A 27,912-nucleotide genomic window follows, 5' to 3' on the forward strand; every position below is an offset into this window, starting at 1 on the left:
CAACACCAAATTAACAAATCTGACATTTGAAACAAAAACACAACATTAATGCCAGCAGCCGAAAATCGAGTCTTCAAACCCCACATCGACAGAAAACGTAAGTTGAGTGCGAGTGTAGAGTCGACATTTTCAATGTCTTCGTCTTCTGCTGCTGTACTTCTAATTAATCTCTCGAGCCAGTCACGGGGATATGTTGTAGGAAGATTTACATTCTCCTTGCTTGGTAGGGGTTTCAACTAAGCTTTCTGGGTAGTGGGCTGGATGGCGTTTGGCACTAGCTACTCAAATGTTTTGCTGTATAACCTCATAGCACCTTTGATTGGCTCTTTCAGTTGTTAGCCTGTTCTTTAGCTTCAATTCTACCCTGAAGGTTTTGGCAGATTACTTTTGACATTGCTACATAGTTTGAACATAATTTGTAAGTTCCTGAATCCAATTAATAGCAGGTTCCCAAGAGGTGGTACAAGCTCACGTCGCATCATGGGGTGGGAAAGACTGGTATCACACCTTGCATGACAGCCATATGAGTGCCATCATGCATGTGACAGAAGGAGATTGGAGATCAACTCTTTTGTTTATCAGTGATACTTTGTGGAGATCCTTGCTGGTGAAACTGCAGTTTCTGCATTGATCATCTTAGCGGTGGGGTTAGCAGGGTTTTCAACGTCAAATCCTATGGGTTGAGCATTCTTAACGGACAAGGTCATCTTAAAAATCTAGAAATGAGGTTAAATTTTTGCATTCTATACCTTTTGAGTTTGATCCTCTCTATATTATCATTTTTTTTGTGCGTTTTCAGAGGTTTAGTAGCAGTAGCCAAATATCAATAGCTAGTGTTCCCTTTTATAGTTTTTCTTTTAAGCTGGAAGCCCTTATGTTATTCATTAATATGACAATTGCATATCCCAGTCAAAATAAGAAAAGATTGAAATGAGCGTTAAAAGTGATTTCAGAGAGGACAAATATTTTGGTAGGATTTCGAAGCTCAACAAGTTGGTCAAGAAATCACTGAAGTCAACAATATTCTCTGAATATGTTGCATGGGATACTGAAATTTGTGCTCTGATAGGGGTGACATGAAGAGGTTCACTCACATTTTCCTTGTTTTTCAAACTTGGACAGTTTATATCAACATCCCATGAAATCCCTTTTCAGCAGGTATCCAGTCTGCCTTAGCTGCATTTCACCCTGCAAATACCACTTAAGCATGTCTAAAGTCGTTCCTAATAGGCCAGAAACTTCCGAGGACATACAGTAATGGATTCTTCTACATTTGTGGTGCCTCGATGTTGCACACAATGTGTGAAGATCCGATCCTTCATTAAAGATAGGGGAATCAAAGTAACACACTACTTCCATTGCGCTAGGCATGTGGGAAATTGAGGATAGATGTTGGCATATAATAGGAAAAGAATTTTCATTGTAATTTATAATGTATGAGGTGATATTATACTTATCCATGCCTTCTCCCTTCTAGGTATATCTTTGCTTGCTTAGCAAGATGTTGGGAGAGCATCGTAACTTTCACCCACCTTCCAAGCAAGAATTTAATTTGTGCATCTTTACATTTCAACTTTGCTAGATTCTTTATATTTTGTGACATTGAAATAGTATATTTACTTGCATCTTTTGGAAAACTACATTTATAGTCTAAATTTACTTAAATATCATGTAATAATATCCAGGTGAATCATACATGTCAGAAGTATTAATCAACTGAATTGGTAAACTGAGATTGCCATCTTTATGATACATATAACCAATTTTATTTCATATATTTATCTATGTATTTGCAAATATAGTATTGCTTGCGAGTAAGGTTAATTTGTGTCCATGAACAGTAAAAGCTTCTTACCTTTCTAATAGATTCTTTGCTGAATATCACTATACTATCATATACACTGCACGTTTGAAAAAACATACTATTTACAGGAGAGAAACAAGAACAAAGGACCATATCCATAAATAACATTTGATACACCTGATCTGGTCTTCAGGAGTTCGTGATATAGTTTAACTCAGAGTTGCTCCCTCAATTACAAGACAGGGCCATCCTTATTAGAAGTCAAGTGAAGTTGACCGTAAGAAGGCACTTCCTCATTGTGTAGCACCTCAATCTAACACTGACAATGATAGAGATAGATTACAAACTCACCAGGAATGCTGTGTTTTTCTGTATATGTTACCAGTGCCATTATATTCTACCCCAATGATAACAAATTCCCCTAGCCAGCATTTTCCATCCATATGTTTGTGGAAACTATACAGTTGAGATTTAGAACGATCCCTCTGTTAAGTCTCCCAGGGAATTCAACTAGCCATTCCAATCCACAAACTTTCTGATCTTTTTGACTTGAATTTACAGATAATTGTTGAGGAATTAGCCCGAGCTTAACAGTGAAAACCCCTCTGGATGCTTTTTCTGTGTAAGTTTATGCGAGCTCAACAAATTCTCATCCGGACCATGCTTTATGCAACTGAGAACCAGAAACAAAACTTGATATTGATCAGTTTCAATTCTAATAGCTTGCTTCTTCTAAGACAGGCCATGAAAACAACCTAACCACCACACAATTTTCATTACTCATGTAAGTTACCAGCATTGTTGAATTGGAGATGCCTTAGATATTCCCTTTCTTTATGCATAAATACTGTAATTCCCAGTCGCTCAAGGATGGTAATGTAATTTCTTTCTCATTTTTCCTTTTCTAGTTTCCAGAAAACTCATACTACAAGGAAGAGCTGTTCCAATGGAAATCTATGGTATCTTGCACATGATCAGCTCGAAGGAACAGCATTAGGATGGACAATCAATAATCAGTTTCTTCAGAAAATGTCCCCTTCAATATGGCAATTTGTCCTTCTTTTAGCAACACCTCTTCTTCTAAGGCCTCAACTTTATGCCATAGGCTAGACAGTTTGCTCTGCAAAGTTCTCAGATCCTTGTCTTTAGCTTCTTCTGTTTGCTTAAGCAAAATATTCTGCTTCATGATCTCTTTCAATTCAGCCTTTAGTCCAGACATTTCATTGTCCCTGTAACATATCTTCTCTTTCAAATCAGTTATTACATTATTTGAGTTTATTAACTCAGTCTCAAACTGAATCTGTCTGTACTTGGCATCTTGCAGTTGTCTCCACAAGTCTTCGGACTCTGCCAAAAGTGAATCTTGGTTTTCAACAGCACCTGCTAACTGCTTGGAAATCTTATCAAGTGATTCCTCCCGTTTTAGAAGTGCCACTTGAGTGTTCCGAAGTTTCAAATTCATGAGATCATGATGACTTTCAAGTATAATGTTTTTCTCTCCAAGATCAGATATTTCATTTCTTAGTGCTTTTAGTGTTTTATACAGATAATTATTTTCTTCTATAGTTTCAGAGAGTGTTATGTGCAATCTTGTCACTTGCTCAGCTAGAAGATTCACCTGCAAAATATGTAAGCATTAATTATATGTTAAATCATGTTTGCTGTCACTAAATAAGCATTCAAAATAAATACTTTTAGGCCACAAATTTACCTCCTCTTCTTTTCTTTGAGCCAGTGCTAGAAGCTTATCATTTATAGTGATGTAGTAATCAGCATGTCTATTATGTTTCCATGCCTCATTTTTGGCATCTTGTGCTTTACACAAGAGTTTAATGTTCCGTAGTAATATCTTGTCTTTCTCTTCCTGCATAGCATGGATATGTTGTTTCAAATCTTTCATCTGGTTCTCCTTTTCTTCTATCGCACTTTCCAGAGAAAGTGCTCTATATTTATTTTTGGAAAGATTTTCCTTTAGGTCATCTTCCATTTTCAACTGGATCTGCAGAAACAAGTAGCATGCATTGAGAAATCTGATTAAATTACCTAAAATATAATCTTCTACTGTCAATAAATCAATAGATAGAAACATGTTTGAACAAACAATGATATAAATTTATTTAGTCAGCAATTTCAGGAGTCCAGCAACTTAAGCATTTCTGTATAGTAATATTAGCAGGAAACATCCAGTCAATAACAACTTAAAATAGTCGTTTGTTTCCTTGACTAGGCAGTTTTCATAGTGCACAAGTATACTTCAAAACTATTTATAAAATTAGAAATGCTGCAGAAGAAGACGCAAAACCAGGAAATAAACTAGTAAAGACCCCATTAGCAAGGCCTGTAGTTTGTACATTTATATTTATAATGTGTACTAGCTGGGGTGGACATGTCTTATTGTGTGATAAATGGAAGTAATAGGAACCACCTTTTAGTTTATTAACACTAGTAAGAGCAAATCAACTGATTATAAATCCACTGCCTGCCATGTCTTGCTCTCCCATGAGTTCCATCCCATGTACTGCGTCTAATGATGCATGTCTATCTATATACTTTTGAAACCCTAGTCATCAACAAAAACATGTGAACAGGCATGTAACCACACATCCCATGCCATGCTTCCAACCTTCACAAACGCTAACTTGGCTTACTTCAACAATTGTCCTTTGTGGTGCTTAAATAGAGACAAGCTCTCACAAAACTACAAGTGGTTCTACATAAACCATGTACTACCTAACCCCTTGACCTCACATTTAATATTGGGCACCTCATTAATTTTCTTTACCCAATATTAAATCATTGCAATGATTATAATATCACAATGTTATAATACAACATCAAATGGCCATAAGAATATGTAAGTTTTCTGCAAATTCTGAAGATATAATACTGATGTAGTATTATTACTTTGCTACAAATTGATCTACTATAATTCTGGGCTGAATGTTATTGTTCTGGAAGTCTGCAATAAATTTTGGAGATTATATTTTATTTCTGCACTAAAAGCCAAGGAGTAGATTGCTAGAAATGCAGACTTAAGTGTCATCGGTAGATTTTGCATTTTGTAGCTGACTAGGTTATGCCGTCGGAGATTTTGTATTTTGTAGCCAACAGGTAGATTAGGATTATTATGTAGCTGACGGACCCCTTCGGGAAGGTTCGGTGGAAAGTATTTATACCCCGTCTGGGAACATTGTAAAGCATCTTATGCTCTGTATGTAATCTCTTGGCATATGCGAATAAAGGAATATTGTTGTTGTTCTTGTTCATTGTCTGTGTGCATTAATCAATTAATCTATGCGGTAAACATTTGGCGCCATTGCCCTATGAACCTGAAAGTAGGGAGGAATGAAGCTTAATGGCAAATCAACTTAACAAGAATCGAAATAAGATAAAGGGAAAAGATGGAATATGTATTGCGTAAGAAAATTTAATTTTGGTATAGCAAGCCGAATGCAGAAAGAGATTCTAGAAGATTGCTAACGGACACAGAAGCGCGGAAGAATTATTGGAGGAGACTCGACAGTGGGTGGAATTGGTGGAGGAAGCAAGGGAGAAGTTTTTGAATTTGTATTCGTCGAGGGAAGAGAGTCCAGATGGAAGAGAATCGACTCACACGGCTTGGAGTGCTGAGGGAGCAAGAGCGTGGAGTGAACTCTTCGTCCGGGATACACTTCCAGAAGGGACAACTTAAAAAGATCCTTCTTCACCAAAGTTTGCAGCTGTTGAGACCGTTGGTGTGGGAGAGCAGATCGTCGGTGTAGGAGTGTAGACCGCTAGCGTGGGAGAATAGTCCACCGATGTAGGAGTGCAAATCGCCGGTGTGGGAGTACAGACTGCCGGCGTGGGAGTGAGCAATGCCAGTGTTGTAGGACCGAACAATGCTTGCGCACAAAATTCAGTAGTGATGGCAGGACCAAAGGAAAAGTTGCCGAAATTTGATGATGATGGTACGACTGATCCGATTCGACACTGTAAAACATGTGAAACAATTTGGAGGGCAAATGGCATAATAGATACAAACGAATGGGTCTGGTAGTTTTTGGCAACCCTACAGAGTGTTGCAATTGATTGGTTTGCCGATGCAGATTCCCAGAACTTAACCACTTGGGATAACTTGAAGAAGGAGTTTACGGCGGAATTTGAACTGCTCTGCGACGACAATGAAATTGTAATAGAAATATACAATACAAGACAAGGGAAAATTGAAACAATCCGAGTCTATGCCAAGAAGTTGAAGGACTTGATCAACAAAATGGAGAATAAGCCAGCTGATGGATTACAGAAAAGGTGGTTCATTGAAGGCCTACATCCGAAATTGCGAAAGAAAATGAAGATCGTGCTATCGTCGTCACACACTGAAGCATACAATCAGGCATTGAACCTGGAAAGTGAGCAAAAGACGAAAAGAAGAAGATGAGTAGCTCCTCTGAGTCAGACGACGATGCATCCTCCGAAGAAGAAAGTAGCGATGAGAAAAACAGCAGCAAAAAGGTTCGAGCCCTCCAGAAGGACATGATCTGGATGATGAAGGAATTCAAGAACATGCAGAAAGAAACAAAGGGAAGCAAATTATGGTGCACGAAATGTAAGACAGAAGGTCACACAAAGGGCTCTTGTCCAAAAAACCAGTTCTGCGACATTCCACAAAAGAATGCCCCTTCAACATGAAAACTAGAGGCCCTCAACAGGTGTTCTTGGCACAGGAGGCTTCCACGTCTGGAGGGAGCGGGAATACAAGCACGAAGGGTGCCACGTTCGGAGGATACAAGAATAATAGACGCAGGCAAAACAACAACAATGCGAACAATAACAATAATAATGGTGGGAGGAGTCGAATTCAGTATGATGTGAACAGATGACTGATTGTTCAATGCCGAGCTTGTAATTTGTGGGGTCACTTTGCCCAGGAGTGCACAATAGCAACCACACCAAAATTGTTATGCAGATGGTGCGAACCAGGCGATCATGACGATGTCAAGTGCCCAAAGTCTGGCGTGAATCTGATTACTGTCAAGATGGACGAAGAGGAAGTGCTGGCAATCACGCGGAAACAAAAAAAACTATACCCTGACCTTGCGGAAGAAAAGAAGAGGTTGGAGGAAGTACGGAAGGAAATTGAGAAAGCAACACACGCGAAGACATCTTAGTTGAAGGACACCACGGGCACCTCACCGAGGAACTGCGCCGAATAGAACATTTTACGACAAATACTACAAACAAAGGTACTCATCAAAATCAATGATCTGTTGATCACAATGCCTCAGCTCAGATCGACACTCACAAATATTGCGCTAGCGATAGCAAAACCAGGAAGAGGGAAGGAAATTATCGCTAGTGGAGAAGACTCAATGTTGCTAGCACTTGCATCCGAACGACATCCAACAGTCATCGAGATGGGGATTCTCGGAAGTGTGCTGATGGACACAATTGTTGACAGTGGGTCCGGCGTGAACGTCTTACCCGAGGATACCTGGAGGAAGTTGGGACAACTGACGCTGTGGCCACCTACATTTTAGTGGTTGACAGAAGACCAACATGGCATAAAACCTCTCGGTGTTCTGATGGCGCAACCGGTAACAATTGGCACACAGCCTTTCCTGCTTGACTTTGTTGTCGTCCTGCTGAAGAGAAAAGGATACGACGCCATTCTGGGCCGTGGATGGCTTATTCAGGCCAGAGTTAAACACGACTGGAAGAGAAACACTTTATCACTAGAAAGCAAAGGGAGAAAGTTCGTCATTGATTTGCACACTCAGATGGTGGGAGAAGAAGCTTTGTCATCAAATTTTGAAGAGGAAGATGAAGGGAGGCAGCGTATGGAACCAGATCAGGAGGGAGTCCTGTGGTTGGAAGGAGGATCAACAGATGACAATTTGGATTCGGTCAACGGTCTTTACCACTGGCAAATAGAGGACTACGAACTGTTCCAGAGCTGCAATGTATTGACAATTGAGGAAGGTCCGAGGGGAGATGAATTTCCAAGAGAATTCATCGAGATAAAGGAGGGGGATGTCTTGTTGGATGTCACACCTGCCCATACATTCAGTGAGGGGGAAACAATCAAGTGTAATGAAGCCACACTGCAAACTATGAATTTGGGAGATGAAGTTGAACCAAGAAACATATTGGTGGGAGATAACTGGGATCTAGTATTGAAAGCACCAGCATTCAAGATATTCTTAGAATATAAGGATGTATTTGCATGGATATACAAGGATTTGAAGGGAATACCTCCGGAGTTGTGTGTGCACCGCATCCCACTGGTCGAAGGAGCAGTGCTGGTACGGAAGTGAACCTACAGAATGAATAAGAATTATGCGGCACAAGTTATAGAGGAAATCAATCGGATGTTGGAAGTCGAAATTATTTTTAAGGTGCAGACAAGTGAATGAGTGTCACCTATAGTTATCTCATTGAAGGAGGACACCACCGAGATTCGGATTTGTGTGGACTTTAGATGTCTTAATGTAGTTACTATCAAGGATCCCTTTTCGATTCCATTTATAGATCTTGGAGGAGGTCGCCAGACATGAAATTTACTCCTTTATGGATGGTTCTCCGGATACAATCAGATCTCTATAGCAGAGGAGGACAAATTGAAGACAACGTTTGTCTTCGAAGATGGGGTGTATGCATACAACCGGATGCCATTCGGCTTGTGCAACGCGCCTGCCACCTTTCAGCAGATTATACTCACATCTTTGACAAGATGTCTGTAGGAAACTTCAAAGCGTTCCTTGACAATTGGTCTGTATTCAACGTGGAGGACAGGCATTTGGCAGCACTTGACGAATGTATGGAGAGATGTCGAAGGGGGCGGCTAACTTTGAACCCCAAGAAGTGCAGGTTCATGGTTTTGTAGGGAAGATTGCTCGGATACATCGTCTGTAAAGAAGGATTGAAGACCGACCCAGACAAAGTCAGAGTCATCTTGGAAATCTAGCCATCCACTAATGTGACAGAGGTAAAATCTTTCCTCAGACATATAGGCTATTACAAAAGGTTTATCAAAATTTTTGCCAAGGTGTCATATCCGCTTGATAGGTTAACCTGCAAGGGAGAATCATTCAGATGGGAGAAGGAACATGATGAGGCATTTGAAGTGCTGAAGGTACGATTGGCTACAGTGCCCATCTTGGCATATTCGGATTGGGATAAAGAATTCCATGTTCATGTCGATGCATCCAACTATGCAATTGGAGCAATCTTGGCGCAGACAGGTAACCACGGCTTGGATCACCCAATATACTTTGCTAGCCGACTGTTATCAAAAGCAGAGCATAACTACAGTTGATCGAACGAGAAGCATTGGGAATGGTTTACGTTGTGCAGAACTTCTGTCACTACTTGCTGGCCACACCGTTCATCTTCTATGTGGATCATCAGGCCCTGTTGTACATGATCAATAAACCTGTCATTCAAGGAAGGATCAGTAGATGGCTACTTTTGTTGCAGGAATTTACTTGCAAAATCATTGTAAGGTCGAGGAAGAAACATGTTAGTGCCGACCACCTGTCGAGGATCAAAATAGGGGAACCAGCGGATGGTGTGAATGACGACTTTCCTGACGCACAGTTGTTTCAGATCGCAGTACTGTCGGAATGGTATAGGAGCATTGGAGAATACCTGTCGACAGATCAGTTTCCCACTGAAATGCCAGCAAACGAAAGGCGCAAATTGATCATTAGGAGCTGTACCTTCCAATTGATCAACGGATTGCTCTACAAGATGGGGCCGGATCATATTCTCTGACGGTGTGTGTTAGAAGAAGAGATACCGTGGGTGTTAAAAGAAGCACGTGAGGGTTCTGCAGGAGGACACATGGGACCTGACACCACAGTGTGGAAGATATTGCTGGCATTACTTTGGTGGTCGACAGTGTACGACGTGTGGGAATGGGTCGTCGGGTGTGACACTTGCCAATGGGCTGGGAAGTCATTGAAGAGAGACTTCATGCCACTTAACCCCTCCCATGCACAGGAACTCTTTGAACGGTGGGGATTGGATTTCATTGGACCCCTGAAGGTGAGCAAGACTAGACGGTGCTGGTACATTATTGTCGCAACGGAGTACCTGACCAAGTCGGTGGAGGCACATGCACTACCGGATAACTCGGCCGTCAGCACAGCCAGGTTTATTTGAGCAGATCATTACCAGGTATGGAATTCCATTACAGTTAACAAGTGATAAAGGTGGACATTTTGTTAATCATGTCATCTGATTGCTCACCACCAAATTCAAGATTTGTCATTCATTATCGAGCTTGTATTACCCAAGAGTGAATGGATAGGCCGAGGCTACAAATAAAATCCTGGTTTCAATTATCTATAAATCCTGCACAGTTGAAGGTGCAGATTGGGAGGAAAAGTTACCCTTTGCCCTTTGGGCTTATCGCACGGCGTACAAGGTGATGACAAGGCACACACCATTCCAATTAATGTTCGGATAGGAGGTAGTGGTACCAGTGGAATTCATGATTTCGAGCTTGCGAATAGCACTAGGAAATAAGCTAGGGCACATGGAAAGCTTAAGGGGGCAACTGCATAACCTAAATAAGCTGGAAGAGAAGCGATTGTTGGCGTAGTGGGCCACAGAGCAAATGTAAGGCGTGGCATGATAAGCATCTCAAACTCAACAGGTTTCAGCCAAGGCAATTGGTACTCAAGTATGACAGTCGGAATGAAATTAAACCAGGGAAGTTTAAGGTCAGATAGGTTGGGCCATTCCAGATCTGGGAGGTCAGTGATAATGGAGCGATAAGATTGGGGACCTTGGACTTGCAAGAGGTGCCTCAGGCAGTCAACAGATCCAAATTGAAAATATATTGTGCTAAGAAGGCTCTGTCGCCATCGCAGAATGGCCAGATGACTCCCTCGTCATTGCTGAATGGCGACGCTTGAAGGCAAAATTGAGGTGCTGTATATTACCAAAAAAAGAAATGATTAAAAAAGAAAGAAAGGGAAAAGTGAGTGTGCTTGCGGGCAACCCCGCGGACTGCTCCTCTGCGGGCAGGCTGTCCCGCAGACACTTGCCTCGCGGGTGTCATCCCACAGGTGGCCTCGCAGGTATCCTCATTCCTGTGGGTTGATGTCCCTCGTGGACTTTTCTCTTTCCCGCGGATGTGTTTTTGTGTCCGTGGAGCTTTCTTATTTCCATGGACCTCCCATTTTATTTTCTCTTGCGGACTTCCTCTCTTTCTGTGTGTGGTGTCTCATCTTTTACGGGTGTTACCTTCCTGCCAGTGAGTACCTTCTCGCGAAGTGTCCTCCCGCAGGCGTTTTTCTCCATCTTTTCGTGAGTATCTCCTATATGTTCCGCGGCCAATGTTTGCATCTTTCCATAAACTTTATTTTCATGACCTTTCGTGGATGCTCAATCATGCTAGATATTGGTTGAATCACTTTGCTTGATTGAAGATTTTGCTTTATAACATTCATGCCCCAACTGTACAGTGCAGCATTGGCAGTTAGACTCTTCTATCATTGGTAAAGTTTGTATGCTTCCATCATTTGATTGCTTCAAGCCCTCATCTGTGAAGCTATTCGTATAGTTATTACTTGTGTTTCCTCCCCCGCATGTGTTTTCTTTCGGCTAGGCGTGCTCTATGTTCCCGTGAACCTTTTTTCAAGGCCGTAGACTCCTTTCATGACCTTCCGTGGATAACTGATCACCAAGCAGTAGGTAGAATTTGTAGTAAGTAGAAGCTACTGCTCGTGGCCTCCACACAGATGTTGTGGGACGCCATAAATTTATACCTACGGCTGGTTGGTTGAAGGAGAACTAGTAGGAAAGGGAAAGTTTTGAGACATTTCTCCGCAGGAAGGAACCCTATATTATATAAGGAGGAAGAAGCCGTTATTGCATGGAATCAGCAGGCGAACAAAAGCAGTGGAAGAGTCAGCTGAAGGCAAGTATGGAGAAGAATGCAAGGGTTTTGGCATTTGGAATCTGAGTTGCAGGGCCATCCGCTTCCAACAACAAGAAATAGAAAGTAAGGGCATAACTCACACATCTTACTGTGCAATTTGAGGGACTCAATGGCAGTGAATGTCGGAATTGGTGGCAGGAAACTCCGGACGTCGACCTAGTTAAGCAAATTTTGATGCGGGCACAGGTGCATTTGGCCATCCAGCTTCTAGTTTTTTCTATTCGATTATTTGAATCAATTTTGCGGACCATGATAGAAGCATATAATTGGCACAACAGAACAAGCACATTTTTGTACAAAAAGCATCAGATGACAGTTTCTTTTAAGCCTAGGGATTTCACAAGGGTTTTTGGCATTCCTGGTCTTGGCGGCAAGAAGGTGGAAATCAAGAATCACAAGCTCTCTCAAGAACGGAAGGAACACCGAATTCGATTAGTGGGCTGCGATTGTACATCAGAGGAGATGGAATCAGTAATAAAGGGGTCTAAATGCAGGGGACTTAGGCGGGATCTTATTCGGGAAGGCCACTGGAGGTGCATTATGGACGTTATCAAGAGCAAGCTGACAGGGGCAACCCGAGCTTCAGATATAGCTTTGCCGCAGATAGTATTCATGAATGGCATCATGAACGGCATGGTATATGATTGGGCTACAGTTCTTGCTAACAAGATGTAGGAGTTCATGACACTCCAGCACCGCACATTCTTTATGCTGCATCATGCAATTGGCTTATTTCTGGAGGCAGCGGTTCATCAGATACCAATGGACGATTTTGAGGCACCACCTTGGGGAAAGTTGGCACAGGGAGAGCCTTTGATATTTTATTGGAGACATCTGGACATGGGTGGAACAACATCGGGACAGAAGAAGGTATTTCGAGGATTGCAGGCGACTCACGGGCACATTGACAGTGGACGAGAGGAGACTTCGGAGAGCAGCGGGGTGGAGTACGAGGAAGAGAGTACTTCCGCGGAAGTTGGCAGTGAACCAGCAAATAGTGAGCCCACATTTTTCACCCCGCTGCAGTTGTCAACTCTGGCGCACTTGTTTGCTCCCACGTCACACATTCCTCCTTTTGGTCAGCGTCATGCACCGGTAGGTGATGACCCCACCGGCGGTAGCAGATGTCCCATGGGCAGTGGTTGAGGGTGCCACTGGCGACAGATGTTGTTGCACCAACAACCACTCCAGGTGTTACTTTCTCCACGACAGTGGTGGATGTTGTTCCAGTTGCACTAGTGCAGCTAGTCTTGTAGAGGGTAGAGTTGCCAGTGCTGGTGCTTGAGCCCCAGGTTCGCTTGGATGCGATTGACTGTAATGCAGTCGTCACCATTTCATCTTCCTTGTTAGTAGCCGCCAAGCCAGTACAGACAGTCTAGTCAGCCTAGCCAGCACAACAGAAGGAGAGTATGGAGCCCGCATAGTTAGAGCAGCCGGAGGGGATGGATAGAGCCAGTGCTTTCTTGAGACAACAGTTTCGACTCATCCTTGTCAAGGTTGGTTTGTCCATCCAATCCCTTGGGCACCTAGGAGTATCAACTACAGTACCAGAGCCTCAGGAGGTGGGGGTGCCACAGGTTGAGGTTGTGCTGAGAGTAGAGGAGGTTGCACCGGATGTGGGCATGGTTCTCGTAGATGAGGAAGAGAATAGGGATGCGGAATGGATGATGGAGGGTTTTGCAAAGGAGGATTATGGGTCAGATGAGGATAGGTGCAGGGACTATCTCGGGACTATGAAGGCTGCGATTTAGAAGGGGCACAATGTGGCATTGCAGGCTATGACTTAGCGGAGAGAGTGGCATTTGGTTCGAGCTTACATCAGGGGGATTTTTCCCTAGCGGTTCTGTTCATGTTTTGAGGAGAGGGGTTGGCCAGTGGTTGAGACATCGGAGATGTTGGCAGATTGGGCCACCGAGCCTGAGTTGGGGCCCTGCAACATTCTGCTGGAGAAGCTGGTGCATGAGATTGTGGGATTGTATAAGGAGGTTTATTATGCTTGTAGCGTGCAGAGGTGGACAGGGCAGCAGACAAGATTGTAGCCTATGGCGGTTGAGAGGGAGGCTAGAGAGAAGTTAGCGACGGATTTGGCTAGTCAGTAGGCAACATGGGCAGCTGAGCGGGCAACTTCGTTGAGGGATAAGGAAGTGGTTGTGCGCGATAAGGATGCAGCAGAATAGGAGTTGTAGTTAGCCAGGACACAGGCTATGGATGCGGTCCCTCTTCTGAAGGAGGTCGTAGAGGTCAATTCATGGATACAAAAGGATTGAGCATCCAGACAGAGCAGGTCTATGAGTTGCGTCGATAGCAGCATTCTTCAAGGCACCACCTTCGCTCTAGTATTTTTTGTTTTGTTGTATGTGGGGTGTCTCTTATTTTGTTAGTTGTCAGGAGACGACTTCTTTTTTTTTGGGGGGGGGATGATGTCATCGGTAGATTTTGCATTCTGTAGCCGATTGGGTTATGCTGTCGGAGATTTTGTATTTTGTAGCCGACGGGTAGATTAGGATTATTATGTAGCCGACGGACCCCTTCGAGAAGGTTCAGCGGAAAGTATTTATGCTCCGTCTGGGAACATTGTAAAGCATCTTATGCTCTGTATGTAATCTCTTGGCATATGTGAATAAAGGAGTACTGCTCTTGCTGTTCTTGTTCATTGTCTATGTGCGTCAATCAATTAATCTATGCGGTAAACATTAAGATTGTATTGTGCATCTTCTATCCACAATCTTGCTACTACTTATATATTACCCAAGGGTCATGCCTTTTCAAATAGACATAACCCCTTCTAGGTTGGCCCACCATGAAACAAACTACTCCTCCAAAAATCGGTGCCCTTGCTCATTAACTAATAGTTAATACTTAGTTAACTGCAATAGTCAATAAGGCATATAAATATGCCTAGCAAATTGCCGATCTGTTCTAAGGGAGATGTAATTATCATGAGACCATATATAAAGGAAATGACATGCATTTAGATCTATCTGATCTGAAAAATCAGAACATTAATATGATCAAAGGATTTAATAGAATATTCCAAAAGAACCTCTACTTGCATGCCCATCTTAGGTGCAACATTATATAATAAATAAATCTTACAATAATAACAATATTATGCAATGTGTCTAACACCTATTTCCTAACAAAAATCTATTGATTTGGATTTTCTAGGAAAGAAAAGAAGAAACTCCAGATTTTGGAAAATGGGTAAAGTTGGAAATAGTTATGTTTTGAAATTGGAACAATCCATATTGTTACAAGCACAGTTTGGAGAAGAGAAGAGAAGGAAGAAGTGGAGAATGCCACCGCTGCCTTAATTCGCCATTGTTCTAGGCCTAGTCAGGATTAGCCAAAGCTTATGTATGAAGTTTGAAGTCCAGAAAATCCTGATAAAATTTTAAAAATTTGTTCAGATTCACCCTTATAGTTGTACGGAAAGAAGGCTCATACATCTTTTATTTAAATATATTTGATCAATACACATTACCTAGGAGATAAGTCCAAGCAAAAATGATCCAATGTGCCCTAATTGCAATTGGTGACAAGCGCAATTAATTTTTAATGCAATGTTTACTTATCGTATTTGTGCTGGAAGCTCTGCTAAAGTCATTTCTCCTTCCTTTGCTTGACTTGCTCATCTTGGGTGTTGAAATTTATGGTGTAATAAGTGTTTATTCTAAGCATCAAAATTTAAGAAGTAAGTAGCTTTTGTCCTAGGCATTGAGATTTAATGGCAGACCACTGTTATTTTATATTTTGAATATTTAAATGGATTTTAAAGCATAATATATTTATTATTTAATATACATAAAATTTAACATATTTATAACTTATTTATTAATAAATTGAACTTAATGTTTTTCTATGAATAGGCCATTTCCATTAGATTATGATTAAAATTACACTATTGACAAAAAATGACATAAAGCCGCTTCATGAGAGTCACATGGGCAATGCTTGGAAAGTTTTGAAAACATAAACATGTGTAGAGCTAAGAAACAACAACAAAACTACGAAGTGACTAAAGTTGTCCTTGCAGATGGCAAAGGATCACAATCATCCTTCTTTCCCATGCATCAAAAGGGTTAGGATTGGGGTCCCAAAGGGACCATCCTTTCTTTGTTTTGTCTTCTTCTTCATTCTCCTTTTTGGTCAAATAAATAGCTAGAGTCAGTTGCATGAACCACTTGGAAGAAGTGGGCCATTTAGAGTCTGCCAAAATCTAGCTAGCTAAAGTCACCCAAGGTAGAGGGAACCACATTATCTATAGACCAACCAAAAGTTGAACCACCATAAGGTGGTGAAGCTAAGCAACAACAATAAAAATCTCTTCCATTTTCAAAAGGTCATTGAGGAACTTGGGAATGCGACATATGTGAGAAGCGAGAAGAGGAACTACGACCATAGGGTGAAAATTGCTCATCGTAAGCAAAAATACCTAGTAGCATTCTAGCAACTATACAAGGGTAATTTCCCCAATGCTGAAGTAACTCTTGCAAGTGGGTAACCTCAAGGGCCACCTTATTAACTTGCACTCGAATTTGCATTAGAACATTATTACATATACAAACTTTAGGATATAAAGAAACAATGATATCAAGAAAGTTGTGAGTAATAATAGTGAATTTCTATCTTGCCATAGAGTGAAATGGATTTCCATCTTGAAAGCATGTCAAATTTGCAAAAACTTGAAGGGAAGTCTAGGCGAATCTCCTAGCAAGATCCTATGCTAGGAGAAGGGTTCTAACCTAAAGGGCTGAAAAGAGTCATGAATCCAAACCAAAAATTGTTGGGCTCTTCTACAATACCAAAAAATATGAATGAAAGTCTTAGGTTGTCCATAGAAAAGATAGTGAGGGTCAGACACACCCAAATTGCGAAGACGAGAGTCTAAAGGCAAGCTTTGGAAAAGAATACACCAAATGAAATAGGTCACCGTAGGCTCCATTATGCCAAACTAGAGCATGAGAAATTTGCATCACAAGGTGGACTGAGAGCATTGCAAGTGTCATCGTTTGTTTAGGGTGGGGACCATAGGCAAGTGAGGAACTAGCTAGTGGTAGCCCACCCTGGGCTTGTAATTGCAAAAGGAAGTACACGAAAACCACCGCCAATCCTTCCACCATGACTTCATAGAACAAATTTAAGCTTGTTAGCATATTCAAAGGTAAATTGAGACTACCATGTCAAAAGTTTTCCGATTTCCAAGGTACAAATATTCATAATAGCACAAGAAAAGAGATCTCGCAAAGTACCAATGTCACATTTGTGAAAATGCAAAGCATGGAGGCTAAGAACTTTGCTTTGGCTAAAGGAAGTACCTAAGACTAAATGAGCGAAGACCACCATATATTGTGCTAGTTGAAAGAAAGGTTGTCACAAAAGGTGGCCCCATCCCAACAAAGCCAAGGTTTGAGAGCTTCCCACACATGCCAAATGCTTTTGGCAACAAAAGTGCCTTGGATTTGGATTGCATCTTTCATTGTAAGAAGGTATTGAAAGCTAATCCTCTTCCAGGCCGGTCTATGAATTGGATAGGCTGAAGAAATACAATGATTGAGAAGAATTTTCAAGGCTTCATAACCAAAAATAGCCCAAATAACACATTTGTCACACAATGACAGACCTTGCTTCTGGATGGATAAAAGGCCAAGGCCTCCAAACTCCTTGGGGAGACAACAATACTCCCAAGCAACTCTGTGAAACCCACGATGTTCAGCTCTAGAAGCCCATAAAATGTCCCACATAAGCCTTTCAAGTTTATTGTAAGAGGCTTTACAGGGAGCCCAACACAAGAAATAGTGCACATGAGTGACATCCAAACCTTTCGAACAAATTTGGAACTTACTAGCAAAAAAAAGTGGTTTTGGTAATCCAGTAAGAAATTATTTTCTCTATCCATGCCAACATTGCATTCCAGAGGTCGATACTAAAACCGTGGAAAGCAAAAGGGATGCTTAGGAATTCAAAAATTTCCATGTTGAATCTACTTTCACCCATATTTGAGAATTCAGGGTGGGGCAAGAAGAAAAGGTTGACTGTAACATTGGGTTTTGTGTCATTGAATTGCCGACTAAAAAGTGTGACAAAAAGTGTAAAGGCAATGTAGAGCAATCGAACATTATCTTCATCCTCAATCAATGAGATGAAGGAATCATTGACAAAGTGAGCATGAACAAGTTGAGAAGGTGACTTAGGTAGTGAAATTCCCTTGACACGACTAGCAGAAATGGAAGAGGCAAGAAGATAGCCTAAGCCTTTGATCGTGAGGACATAAAGCAAAGGGGCAAAAGGACATCCCTACATAATAGATTCAAACAAGTCAAAAGCAATAGATTGCTCGCCATTAATGATGATACAAGCTAAGGTATTGCCAAAAAGCACTTAAACAGATTTAATGAAGCAAGGCCCAACCCAAGAACTTTGAGCATTACAAGAATAAATGGCTAGCTAATGCACTCATAGGTATTGGCAAAATTAATTTTGAAAAAAATTGCATTCCGCTTAGAGCGATGAGCCCATTTCATGCCTTCCTAAATAACGATATATTATCAAGGATGAACCTCGACTTGATAAAACTAGTTTTTCCTTGATGAATAATAAGAGGAAGGATATGACAGATCTTAAGGGCAAGAGCTTTGGCAATAATTTTATAAGAGGCATCACTAGTTACATATGTCCTTCGGATCCTCCTTTATTAGGGATGAACTTGATATTCTCTTTATTAATGAGTTAGACCAAGGAAGGGGCATGAAAGGCCTCAAGATAGACCTTATGAAAGTCACGATCCACACGAGGCCACAAAACTTTGTAGAATTCACAAGGGAAACCATCACATCCAAAAGTTTTGTCATTTGCCATAAAAGAACAACTTTAAGGTCTTGGAAGGTTAACAATGGGTCACAAAAGACCTTTTGGAAATTTGAGAGCTTAGAAGGAAAGACTACAAGGCAATCCTTGAGGGTTTGATATCTGTTAGAGAAATTTCTTTGAGTTGTGAACGCCTCATAATGTTTGACAAAAGCTTGAAGGATATCCAGTAGTACAGAGAGCACTGACTAGCTTTCTTGATACATTTAATACCAGGGTAATGATGAGCTCTAAGAGCAAAAAAAGAAAGCTCTTTAGAAGCTTGGTTACCCACCTTGAGCCAATGAAGTCTAGCCTTGATTCGAGGACCTCTAGGAGAATGATGATTTGCAATTTGTTTTTGGTGGTAGAGTTGAGAAATCTTAACTTGCAAGTTAAGGAAGAAGGGCTTCAAAGCTAGATCTTTAGAAGCAACAATCAAATCTTTGGTGTTTGCATCATAAGATCATCATTAGATCATGGCCAATTATTTTCCATAAATGTGGATAAACTGTGCTGTGTGAGAAATGATATCATTCCACCAAGCAAACCAGTCAGATGGCTGAGTGGGCTTGGGCTCAAGATTCCAAACTTATTGGATGTGGGAAATCATGGGTTGATGATTCAACAACTTGTTCAAAATGAATTGCATTTTGGAAGGACACATATGAGTTGTCTACCATTCAATCTTGAACTTGATGGGGTACTAGTTTGACAATGTAATGGACACCCTAGAATTGCCCAAAAACTAAACCAACTGCTGATAGGAATGTAGTCAAATAATTTGCATCCAACTCTTAATTTTTTTGTTAAATGTTTAAGCCCTTTTATGGCTTTGGAAATAAAATGTTTGTTTGTTTTATGTCTTTGCATAGATTTGAAACCACATAACATGAACAAGAAGGAAGTTATAATAATATGCAAATTGCAATTTGAACCACTGCTGAAATAATATTAATTTTCAACTAATAAAATCAAATACATAGCAGTCTTTTCAACTCACTAATTGCTCCAGCATTATAACATAAGTTTCTAGTAATGACATCCCATCTTACTGCTACAGTAATATGAATAGTGCCGTGCTACAGTGCTGCTATAGTAAAATCTGCCTTCAATTAGTCCAAGACCCTCATAAAATCATCCCTTCACGATGGCATAAGCATCGGACAAGAAGCGAGAATGATATGAGCAAACACCCAAATCTGCCTACAGCGGGAAATGCGCCCAATCTGCCTGTTAATGGGGCTGATAGTAATGAATTCCAAAGGCCAAACCCCAAGGGAATGACGTCTAGAATGTCACAAGAGAGGATAGACATCCTCTAATGCCAAGAATGGATCTGCAACTCATACACCAATTTTCTTCTTATATTCCACCTGCCGAATGAAGCCACTAACGCTCCCTTTTATTCTTTCTCCAAGGGTCCATTCCACTCACATGAGCAATGTGGGATAAAAGATGTGCGATATAAAACATATTAAAATAATCACTTATGTCTCCCATAGGTGCCCCATTTGATTTGCACACATCCCCATAAATTTAATATTAAAGTAACACTTTAATATTTTACAACTAAATTAATTGTTACTTTAATAATACTTCAGGCATAAAAATATATTAGCTATCGGATTTCAAATAGCATGAGTGATAGCTAGTTGGAAAGCTCTCGCTGCAGAGTATCAAATTCAATCACCAAAACTAGCCTCCCTAATGTTCTGCTGACTTACTAAAAATAGTAAGTATGCCTGAAACTAAATAAATCAACTCCGTCTTGGCCCAAATTGGAGATGATTAGGCCACAACACTCTAAGATCCCTTTAAACCCTTCATTAGCCACCAGGACCATGTAGAACTAGACTAACGCGCACACACTTGGTCGATTGCTAAAGTGGGGACATTACAGTTCGCTCCCCTTTGAAATTGCTTGTCCTCAAGCAATCTCAGTCTAGCCTGCTGATTAACCTGATCACTCTCCCATGTAGTATCCTCCTCTGGTAGGTCTTTCCATCTGACCAAATACTCCTTCACCATCCTGGTTTTGAGTTTCCTCTCTTGAGTGTCCAGAATAGCCTCAGGTACTAACACGAACTTCCCCTCCTCATCCAAGGGGTAAATCTGTAGAAGGAACTATACTTTGACCAATGGCTGTCTTAAGCCTCAACACATGAAATACATTGTGCACCCGACTACCCTTTGGAAGCTCAAGCTCATAGGCGAATTTTCCCACTCTGCAAATCACCCTGTAAGGACTATAAAATCTAGGCTTCAGCTTCTCTGCTCTACTCCTCTTGAGTGATGACTACCTGTATGGTTATAGCCTCAAATACACCATATCCCCTACCTTGAAATTGCACTCTACTTTATGCTGATCCACATACAACTTTTGCTGATTTTGAGCTTGTTGTATGTTCCCCTTGAGTGCTCTCAAGATATCTTGACTATCCTGCAATAAGTCTTTGGCTTTGGGCACTTAGATGTTCCCAAAAACTAAATCCATGAAGCTGGGTGCTTCATACCCATGCAATGCCATAAATGGAGTCATCCTGATGGTAATGTGATATGTGGTATTGTAACAATACTCCCCCATGTATAACCACTTTATCCACACTCTCTGCTGCGCAGTCACATAGTTCCGCAAATAGCCTTCCACCCATTTATTTATTATTTTCGTTTGCCCATCTGTCTAAGGGTGGTGAATTGTACTAGGTGTAAGATTTGTACTGCATAACTTGAACAACTCCTGCCAAAAGGCGCTCATGAACTTGCTATCCTTGTCACTAACAATAAATCTTGGTATCCCATGCAACCTAAAGACCTCTTTGAAGAATAAATCTGCAACCTGTGCTGCTGCATAAGTAGAAGGAATAGCAAAGAAGTGAGCGAATTTTGTTAATCTGTCTACCACCACATAAATACAATCTTTTTCTTGCACTTGTGGTAAACCAGTGATGAAGTCCATAGAAATACTTTCCCATTTCCTGTCTGGAATGGGCAAGGGTGTAGTAAACCTATAGGAAATGTGTGCTCTCCCTTATTCTGTTGATAAACTGCACACTCCCTGACATACTTCTAAACATCATCCCTGAGCCCTCTCCATGAGAATCGCTCTCGGATCTGCCTATAAGTCTTGAAGACCCTTGGATGCCCAGCTATAGGTGCATCATGAAATGCCCTCAGAATCTCCTCTCTAAACTGTGATGTAGGGATCAAATAAACCTTGTCTCGAAATCTAATGAACCCATCCAACATTGCATACCTGTCATCCTAAATGGTGCCCGTAACTATCCCAGAAGCCCAATCATCTCTTGCATACTCCGTTGCAATTCGATCTCTCCAATCTCCTAAAATCTCTGCCAGAGCACATAAGTGAGGTCTTCGAGATAAAGCATCATCCTCCACATTTTTTTTACCTTTGACAAACTCTATATCAAAGTCATAAGCTTGTAACTTAGTAACCCATTTCTGCTGCCGATCATTAAGATCATATTGGCTCATGAAGTATTTAATGCTATTGTGATCAGTTTTGATCGCAAAACGCCCACCTACCAAATATGATTGGAATTTGGCCAATGCATGCATTATGGCCAACATTTATCTGTCATTGATAGAATAACTCCTCTTAACTCCTCGGAGCTTCCTACTCTCAAATGCAATGGGGTGTCTCTTGTATCAATATTGCTCCTATGCCATCTCCTGAAGCATCACATTGAAGCTCAAATGCCTTTGTGAAATTAGGTAGAGCTAGAACTGGACAAGATGACATCACTTGTTTGAAGTGGTCAAAACATCTTTGCACGACCTCTGTCCATGTGAAGGCTCCTTTCTTGGTAAGATTTGTTAAAGACGTGGCAATCTGTGAGAATCCTTTAACAAATCTCCTGTAAAAACCACATAAACCAAAGAACCCCTTAAGCTATGTGAGGTTTGTGGGAGTAGGTCAATCCACAATAGCTCTAATCTTTTCAAGATCAACCCGAACACCATCGACACTAATGATATGCCCAAGGTAAAGGAGCTCGGTCATGCCAAACTCGCATTTTGATTCCTTGGCATACAATGACTCTCTATCCAAAATAGATAACACCTCCTCCAAATGCTGCAAGTGCTCCTCCCAGGTCTTATTGAAGACCAAGATGTTATCAAAGAAGACCAAGACAAATCTCCTCAATCGCCGCTTGAACACTTGGTTCATACAACTTTGAAATGTGGCAGGTGCATTGGTTAGTCCAAATGGCATTACCATAAACTCGAAGTGACCATAGTGACATCTGAAGGTTGTCTTCTTGATGTCCTCTACTCTCATCCTGATCTGGTGGTATCCAAATCGTAAATCGATTTTGGTGAAGAAGTGTGCACCTTGTAACTCATCAATCCTAGGAATGGGATACTTGTTTTTAATTGTTTTTTAATTTAGTGCCCTATAATCGATGCACATGCGCATTGTCCTATCCTTCTTCGCTAGAACTATTGCTGAAGCAAAAGGGCTTTTCCTAGACCTAATGTGCCCCATCTCCAATAGCTCCGTAATTGCCTTCTTTATCTCATCCTTGTGTTTCTTAGGATGACGATAGGGGGTAATCATGACCGGTATGGCTCTCTCCTCGAGCTCAATAACATGCTCTATTCCCCTGTCAGGAGGAACCTCATGTGGAATATTGCCAAATACTTTGGCATCCCTGTCAGGTATCTCCTGAATGTCGGGTGAATGACTCTTTACCTGTGGCTCCTGTGGGGTTGGCATGATGAAACACTCTGTTGACCACTCTATATCATTATGTTGAAAAAGTCTTTGCATTCTCCTTAGGGAGACTACTCAGCAACTCCCATCGGAAAGTCCTCTGAGTACAACAATTCTTCCCTCATGCTAGAATCTCATCTCTAGTTTTGCTAGGTTGATTGTGAACTCAACTAGTGAGGTCATCCATGTCATGTCGAGGATGACATCACAGTCTCCCATGTCTACTACATAGAACTCATCCTCCAACTTGTAGCCATCTCCAAACTTGACGTAAAGATTAAATATCTTCCGAGTGCATAATAATTTGTCACCATTAGCTACCATGACTCTAAACCTAGCATGCTCCTCAGTCTGTAAACCTCTTGTGGCTACTAATTGTGCACCTATGAAGTTATGTGTAGCCCTAGTCTCAATGAGAGAGATCACTTTCTGCCCTTGGATAGTACCTGTGACCCTAAATGTGATCGCCTTTTGAGCCCCTGTCAATCGTGCCAATGACCTATCATCCTCAAGAACGATGTTCTCCTCTGGAGTGCCACTCTTATCCGAATCAGAGTATTGATCCTCCCTCTCTGATCATGACTCCTTTGCTGAAAAATACTCCATTTGATTTGCCTTAGCTTTGAGAGGGCACTTATGAGATAAGTTCCAAGGCTCTCTACAATGAAAACACAACTTCTTCCTCAACTCATTTAGGGTGTCATTCTCCAACTTTCTATTATCCCCTTTGGTTGTGCATCTAGGTAAAAAGGTTTTTTGTCCTTATCCTTATCCTTCTTCGTATGTGAATTCCTAGTCTAAAATCTGCTCTTTAAAGAAGATGCCAAGTCACGAGCCTTCTTAGTGGCCTCCTGCAATATAGCCGGGTCATGCCCCTTGACCCAACCCCTCAAGGGACTTGACAATCCATCCATAAATAGCACTACTAATCTCCTCTCTGAAATATCTGTAACCAACGCAGTGAACCTCTGAAATTCACTGATGTACATCTCAACTGATCCCCATTGCTTGAGCTGTGCCAACTCTTTAACCTGCAACTCAGGATCTTTGGTATCAAAATGAGTCTCTAAGTGAACTCTTTGTAAGATGTGATCTGATTATGCCGCAGGGTTACCATGCCATGGTGCCAACACTCATGCGCTGGGCCATCCAAATAAATAGCCACATACTTGATAGCCTCCTCTTCAGGCATTGGATTCAGTTGGAAGTATGTTTTCACCTTCTGCACCCAAGCTCGTGCAGTCATCTTCCTCGATGCATCATAATAAGGTAAAGAAAGTTTCCCAACTTTCTTTCTCAGCTCAAAGTTTTGATTTCTCCCTCCTGCTCTAGGCATGTGTCTCATCGTCAAGTCCATATAATCTCTGAGGGAAATATCCGCCTGAAACTCTAGTCCACTAGCCTCCCAATCCCTCCTTAATTGTTCTTGTAACTTGGTAATCTGCGGTTCATTTACTGGTTGAACTGGATCTCTCAGTGGGAAGGTGGGTAGAAGAGGTCTTGAGCTCGTTGTCTGAGCTGGGCGTGCAACATGTCTAAAGTTATTAGCCTCATTCCCATTGTTGCCATATTCATTATTATTACCAGTAATGTTATTCTCAGGACCATTGCTGTTGCCTCGGTCTCTATTATTATCATTGCCCCCATTTCCATTGTTTGCATCACCTAGATTAATATTGATGCCCATCTATCTAGCCATAAGTTGCAACATCATATCCATTTGCCTAGTCTGCTCCTGTTGCATATGCTACCCCTCCTCTAACATACCCAGTAACCGTCTAAACATTACCTCCTCCTGGTCTGGACTGGCATTCTTGCCTCGCCTAGTCCTGTACTCCTGTCATCTCAATCACCCATACTACTGTCTTTTTCAAAGAATATCTCCTCTATGTCTGTATGACTGGATTCTATGTCCATCTGCACGGATGAACTAGACTGCTCGCTCTGTGAGTCTGAACCTTTGTTGTCTTGCTCTAGTATGGTGGAAGTTAATGGCCTCTGTCGTATGCTCAAACATACACTCTAACCCTGTTATATTTTTGACTTTAGTATATTGACATTTCGTCAAACACTTTTCCCTTTATCCGACTGTTCCAAATTCCCTGTAAGCCTTTCACAGGATGGCAAGTCTTAAAGTTCTGATACCATTGTAATGGACACCCTAGAATTGCCCAAAAATTAAACCAACTGTTGACAGGAATGTAGTCAAATAATTTGCATCCAACTCTTAATTTCTTTGTTAAATGTTTAAGCCCTTTTATGGCTCCGGAAATAAAATGTTTGTTTGTTTTATGTCTTTGCATAGATTTGAAACCACATAACATGAACAAGAAGGAAGTTATAATAATATGCAAACTGCAATTTGAGCTACTGCTGAAATAATATTAATTTTCAACTAATAAAATCAAATACATAGCAGTCTTTTCAACTCACTAATTACTCCAGCATTATAACATAAGTTTCCAGTAATGACATCCCATCTTGCTGCTACAGTAATATGAATAGTGCCATGCTACAGTGCTGCTATAGTAAAATCTGCCTTCAATTAGTCCAAGACCCTCATAAAATCATCCCTTCACGATGGCATAAGCATCGGACAAGAAGCAAGAATGATATGAGGAAACACCCAAATCTGCCTACAGCTGGAAATGCGCCCAATCTGCCTGTTAATGGAGCTGATAGTAATGAATTCCAAAAGCCAAACCCCAAGGGAATGACGTCTAGAATGTCACAAGAGAGGATAGACATCCTCTAATGCCAAGAATGGATCTGCAACTCATACACCAATTTTCTTCTTATATTCCACCTGCCGAATGACTCCACTAACGCTCCCTTTTATTCTTTCTCCAAGGGTTCATTCCACTCACATGAGCAATGTGGGATAAAAGATGTGCGATATAAAACATATTAAAATAATCACTTATGTCTCCCATAGGTGCCCCATTTGATTTGTGCACATCTCCATAAATTTAATATTAAAGTAACACTTTAATATTTTACAACTAAATTAATTGTTACTTCAATAATACTTCAGGCATAAAAATATATTAGCTATCGGATTTCAAATAGCACGAGTGATAGCTCGTTGAAAAACTCTCGCCGCGGAGTATCAAATTCAATCACCAAAACTAGCCTCCCCTATGTCCCGACTTACTAAAAATAGTATGCCTGAAATTGAGTAAATCAACTCCCTTTTCAACCTTGTTATTTATATTATTTTTCAATTCAAATTTATATATTGTCGAATTTAATATCGTTTTCTTTCAAAATTTTAACCCTTTTTGATCTCCATCCAAACTTTGTATTTGTTGAACTTGAATTTGAATTTGAACCTTGTGACTTTAGTTGCAGGTCTATATCAGGCTTATATCAGATTGGGAAGGTGTATTGTGAAGCCAATGGCCTCAACTAGTTGTACTGTAAGATTGTTTGAAGTTTCACTGAAAAATCCTTAAATTTTGTTGCATTATTTTGCTGTTAGAAGGAAGAATAATGGAAGATCATTTGCTGCTGTATGAATTCATTTCGCAGCTCTTGGATCAGATTTATATCAGATTGTAATGTGGAGATTGGAAGCCAATAAATGTGGCTTATTGGTTGGTAAAATTGTTTAAATTTTCAAATAACGATTCCTCTAGTTTGTTGCATCATTTTTATGTCCATATAATCTTTGTTTACTGATTACAAATCAGATTTGCAATGGTATTCGACGTGTGTTTCAGGTGTTGTTGAGGGGTAGGGGAGATCAACCATCATTGATTTAAATGCAGTTCGGTACAAAATGGCATCCCCATGTGAAATGTTGATGACTGATAGCCTGAGAAACAAAATTAAAATAGAAAAATGTTTTTATAAAAGTAAACACTACATTAAAACAGTTTACATCTTCCTCTTCCCAACTCTAGAAAACATTGGGGGAGGTAGAACTTTAGAGGGTCTAGTCCTAGGAGTCCACTATGGTTGCATGGCTCGGCATGAGAAGTTGTGGCTTAACCTCTGTCATGGATGTAGATGCTGGTGGCATTGGCAATGCCTCTTCCTTGTCATCCTCAACCTTATCATCCTCCTCAATGTCATCCAATGGGAATCCAAATCCATCCTCCTCCTTCATCCATTGTCTACCTCTCCAAATCATAAATGACATCCTCGGTAATAATGGGGGTTGGTCTTGCACTGTCCAATCAATGTAAGGATCTAAATCATACAAATCAATTGAACCCCCTGATATTTCCTCCACCCTCCTTGTGCGCAACAAAATATTATATTGCACAAAGACAAGGTCATTGAGGCATTTAAGAGCACACTTATTCCTCTTCTTCATGTGGATGGCCTCGAACAAGCTCCAATTGCGCTTACAGCTGGCTGAACTACAAATCTTCACTCCTTGGTGCAAAATTTCTGCAATGACCTTGTAGAAGTTTAAGAAGGTGTTTATTCACTGAAGGAGCAAAAGAAAAGCAGTCAAAATGAGATTAGAATGAGCTCTTTTGCATCCCAGACTTTATATTCTTCTGTGACTGAGTTTTTGGCAAAAGCTCACCAAAAACTCAGCAAGTAAAGTCTGAGTTTTTGGTGGAAATACTTGCAATGCAAAAA

At 40.9% G+C, this 27,912-nt stretch overlaps 1 protein-coding gene and 1 long non-coding RNA gene across 3 annotated transcripts in view; one reads left to right on the forward strand and one right to left on the reverse strand.

The window, feature by feature from the left end:
* Positions 1-26,963, forward strand: LOC149556152 (uncharacterized). Of its 2 annotated transcripts, XR_016364635.1 has the most exons (3): positions 15-727; positions 3,129-3,286; positions 26,662-26,963. It is a non-coding gene; the product is annotated as an uncharacterized LOC149556152 (long non-coding RNA). The 2 variants fall into 2 exon arrangements; XR_016364633.1 differs by lacking the exon at positions 26,662-26,963 and having other exon boundaries at positions 1-727; positions 3,129-3,519.
* LOC149556153 (uncharacterized) overlaps positions 1,849-27,912 on the reverse strand; it is a 34,635-nt gene continuing 8,571 nt past the window's right edge. Inside the window, exons 7-8 of the mRNA XM_089830281.1 lie at positions 3,516-3,803; positions 1,849-3,422 (exon numbers count right to left, since the gene is read on the reverse strand). Coding sequence (XP_089686407.1) covers positions 2,811-3,422; positions 3,516-3,803 — 900 coding nt within the window. The 3' untranslated portion in view covers positions 1,849-2,810. The remainder of the gene's footprint in view (positions 3,423-3,515; positions 3,804-27,912) is intronic.

The sequence above is a fragment of the Cupressus sempervirens genome, chromosome 5 (assembly GCF_028749045.1).
Source record: "Cupressus sempervirens isolate cs-2001-9-10 chromosome 5, ASM2874904v1, whole genome shotgun sequence".
NCBI lineage: Eukaryota > Viridiplantae > Streptophyta > Pinopsida > Cupressales > Cupressaceae > Cupressus > Cupressus sempervirens.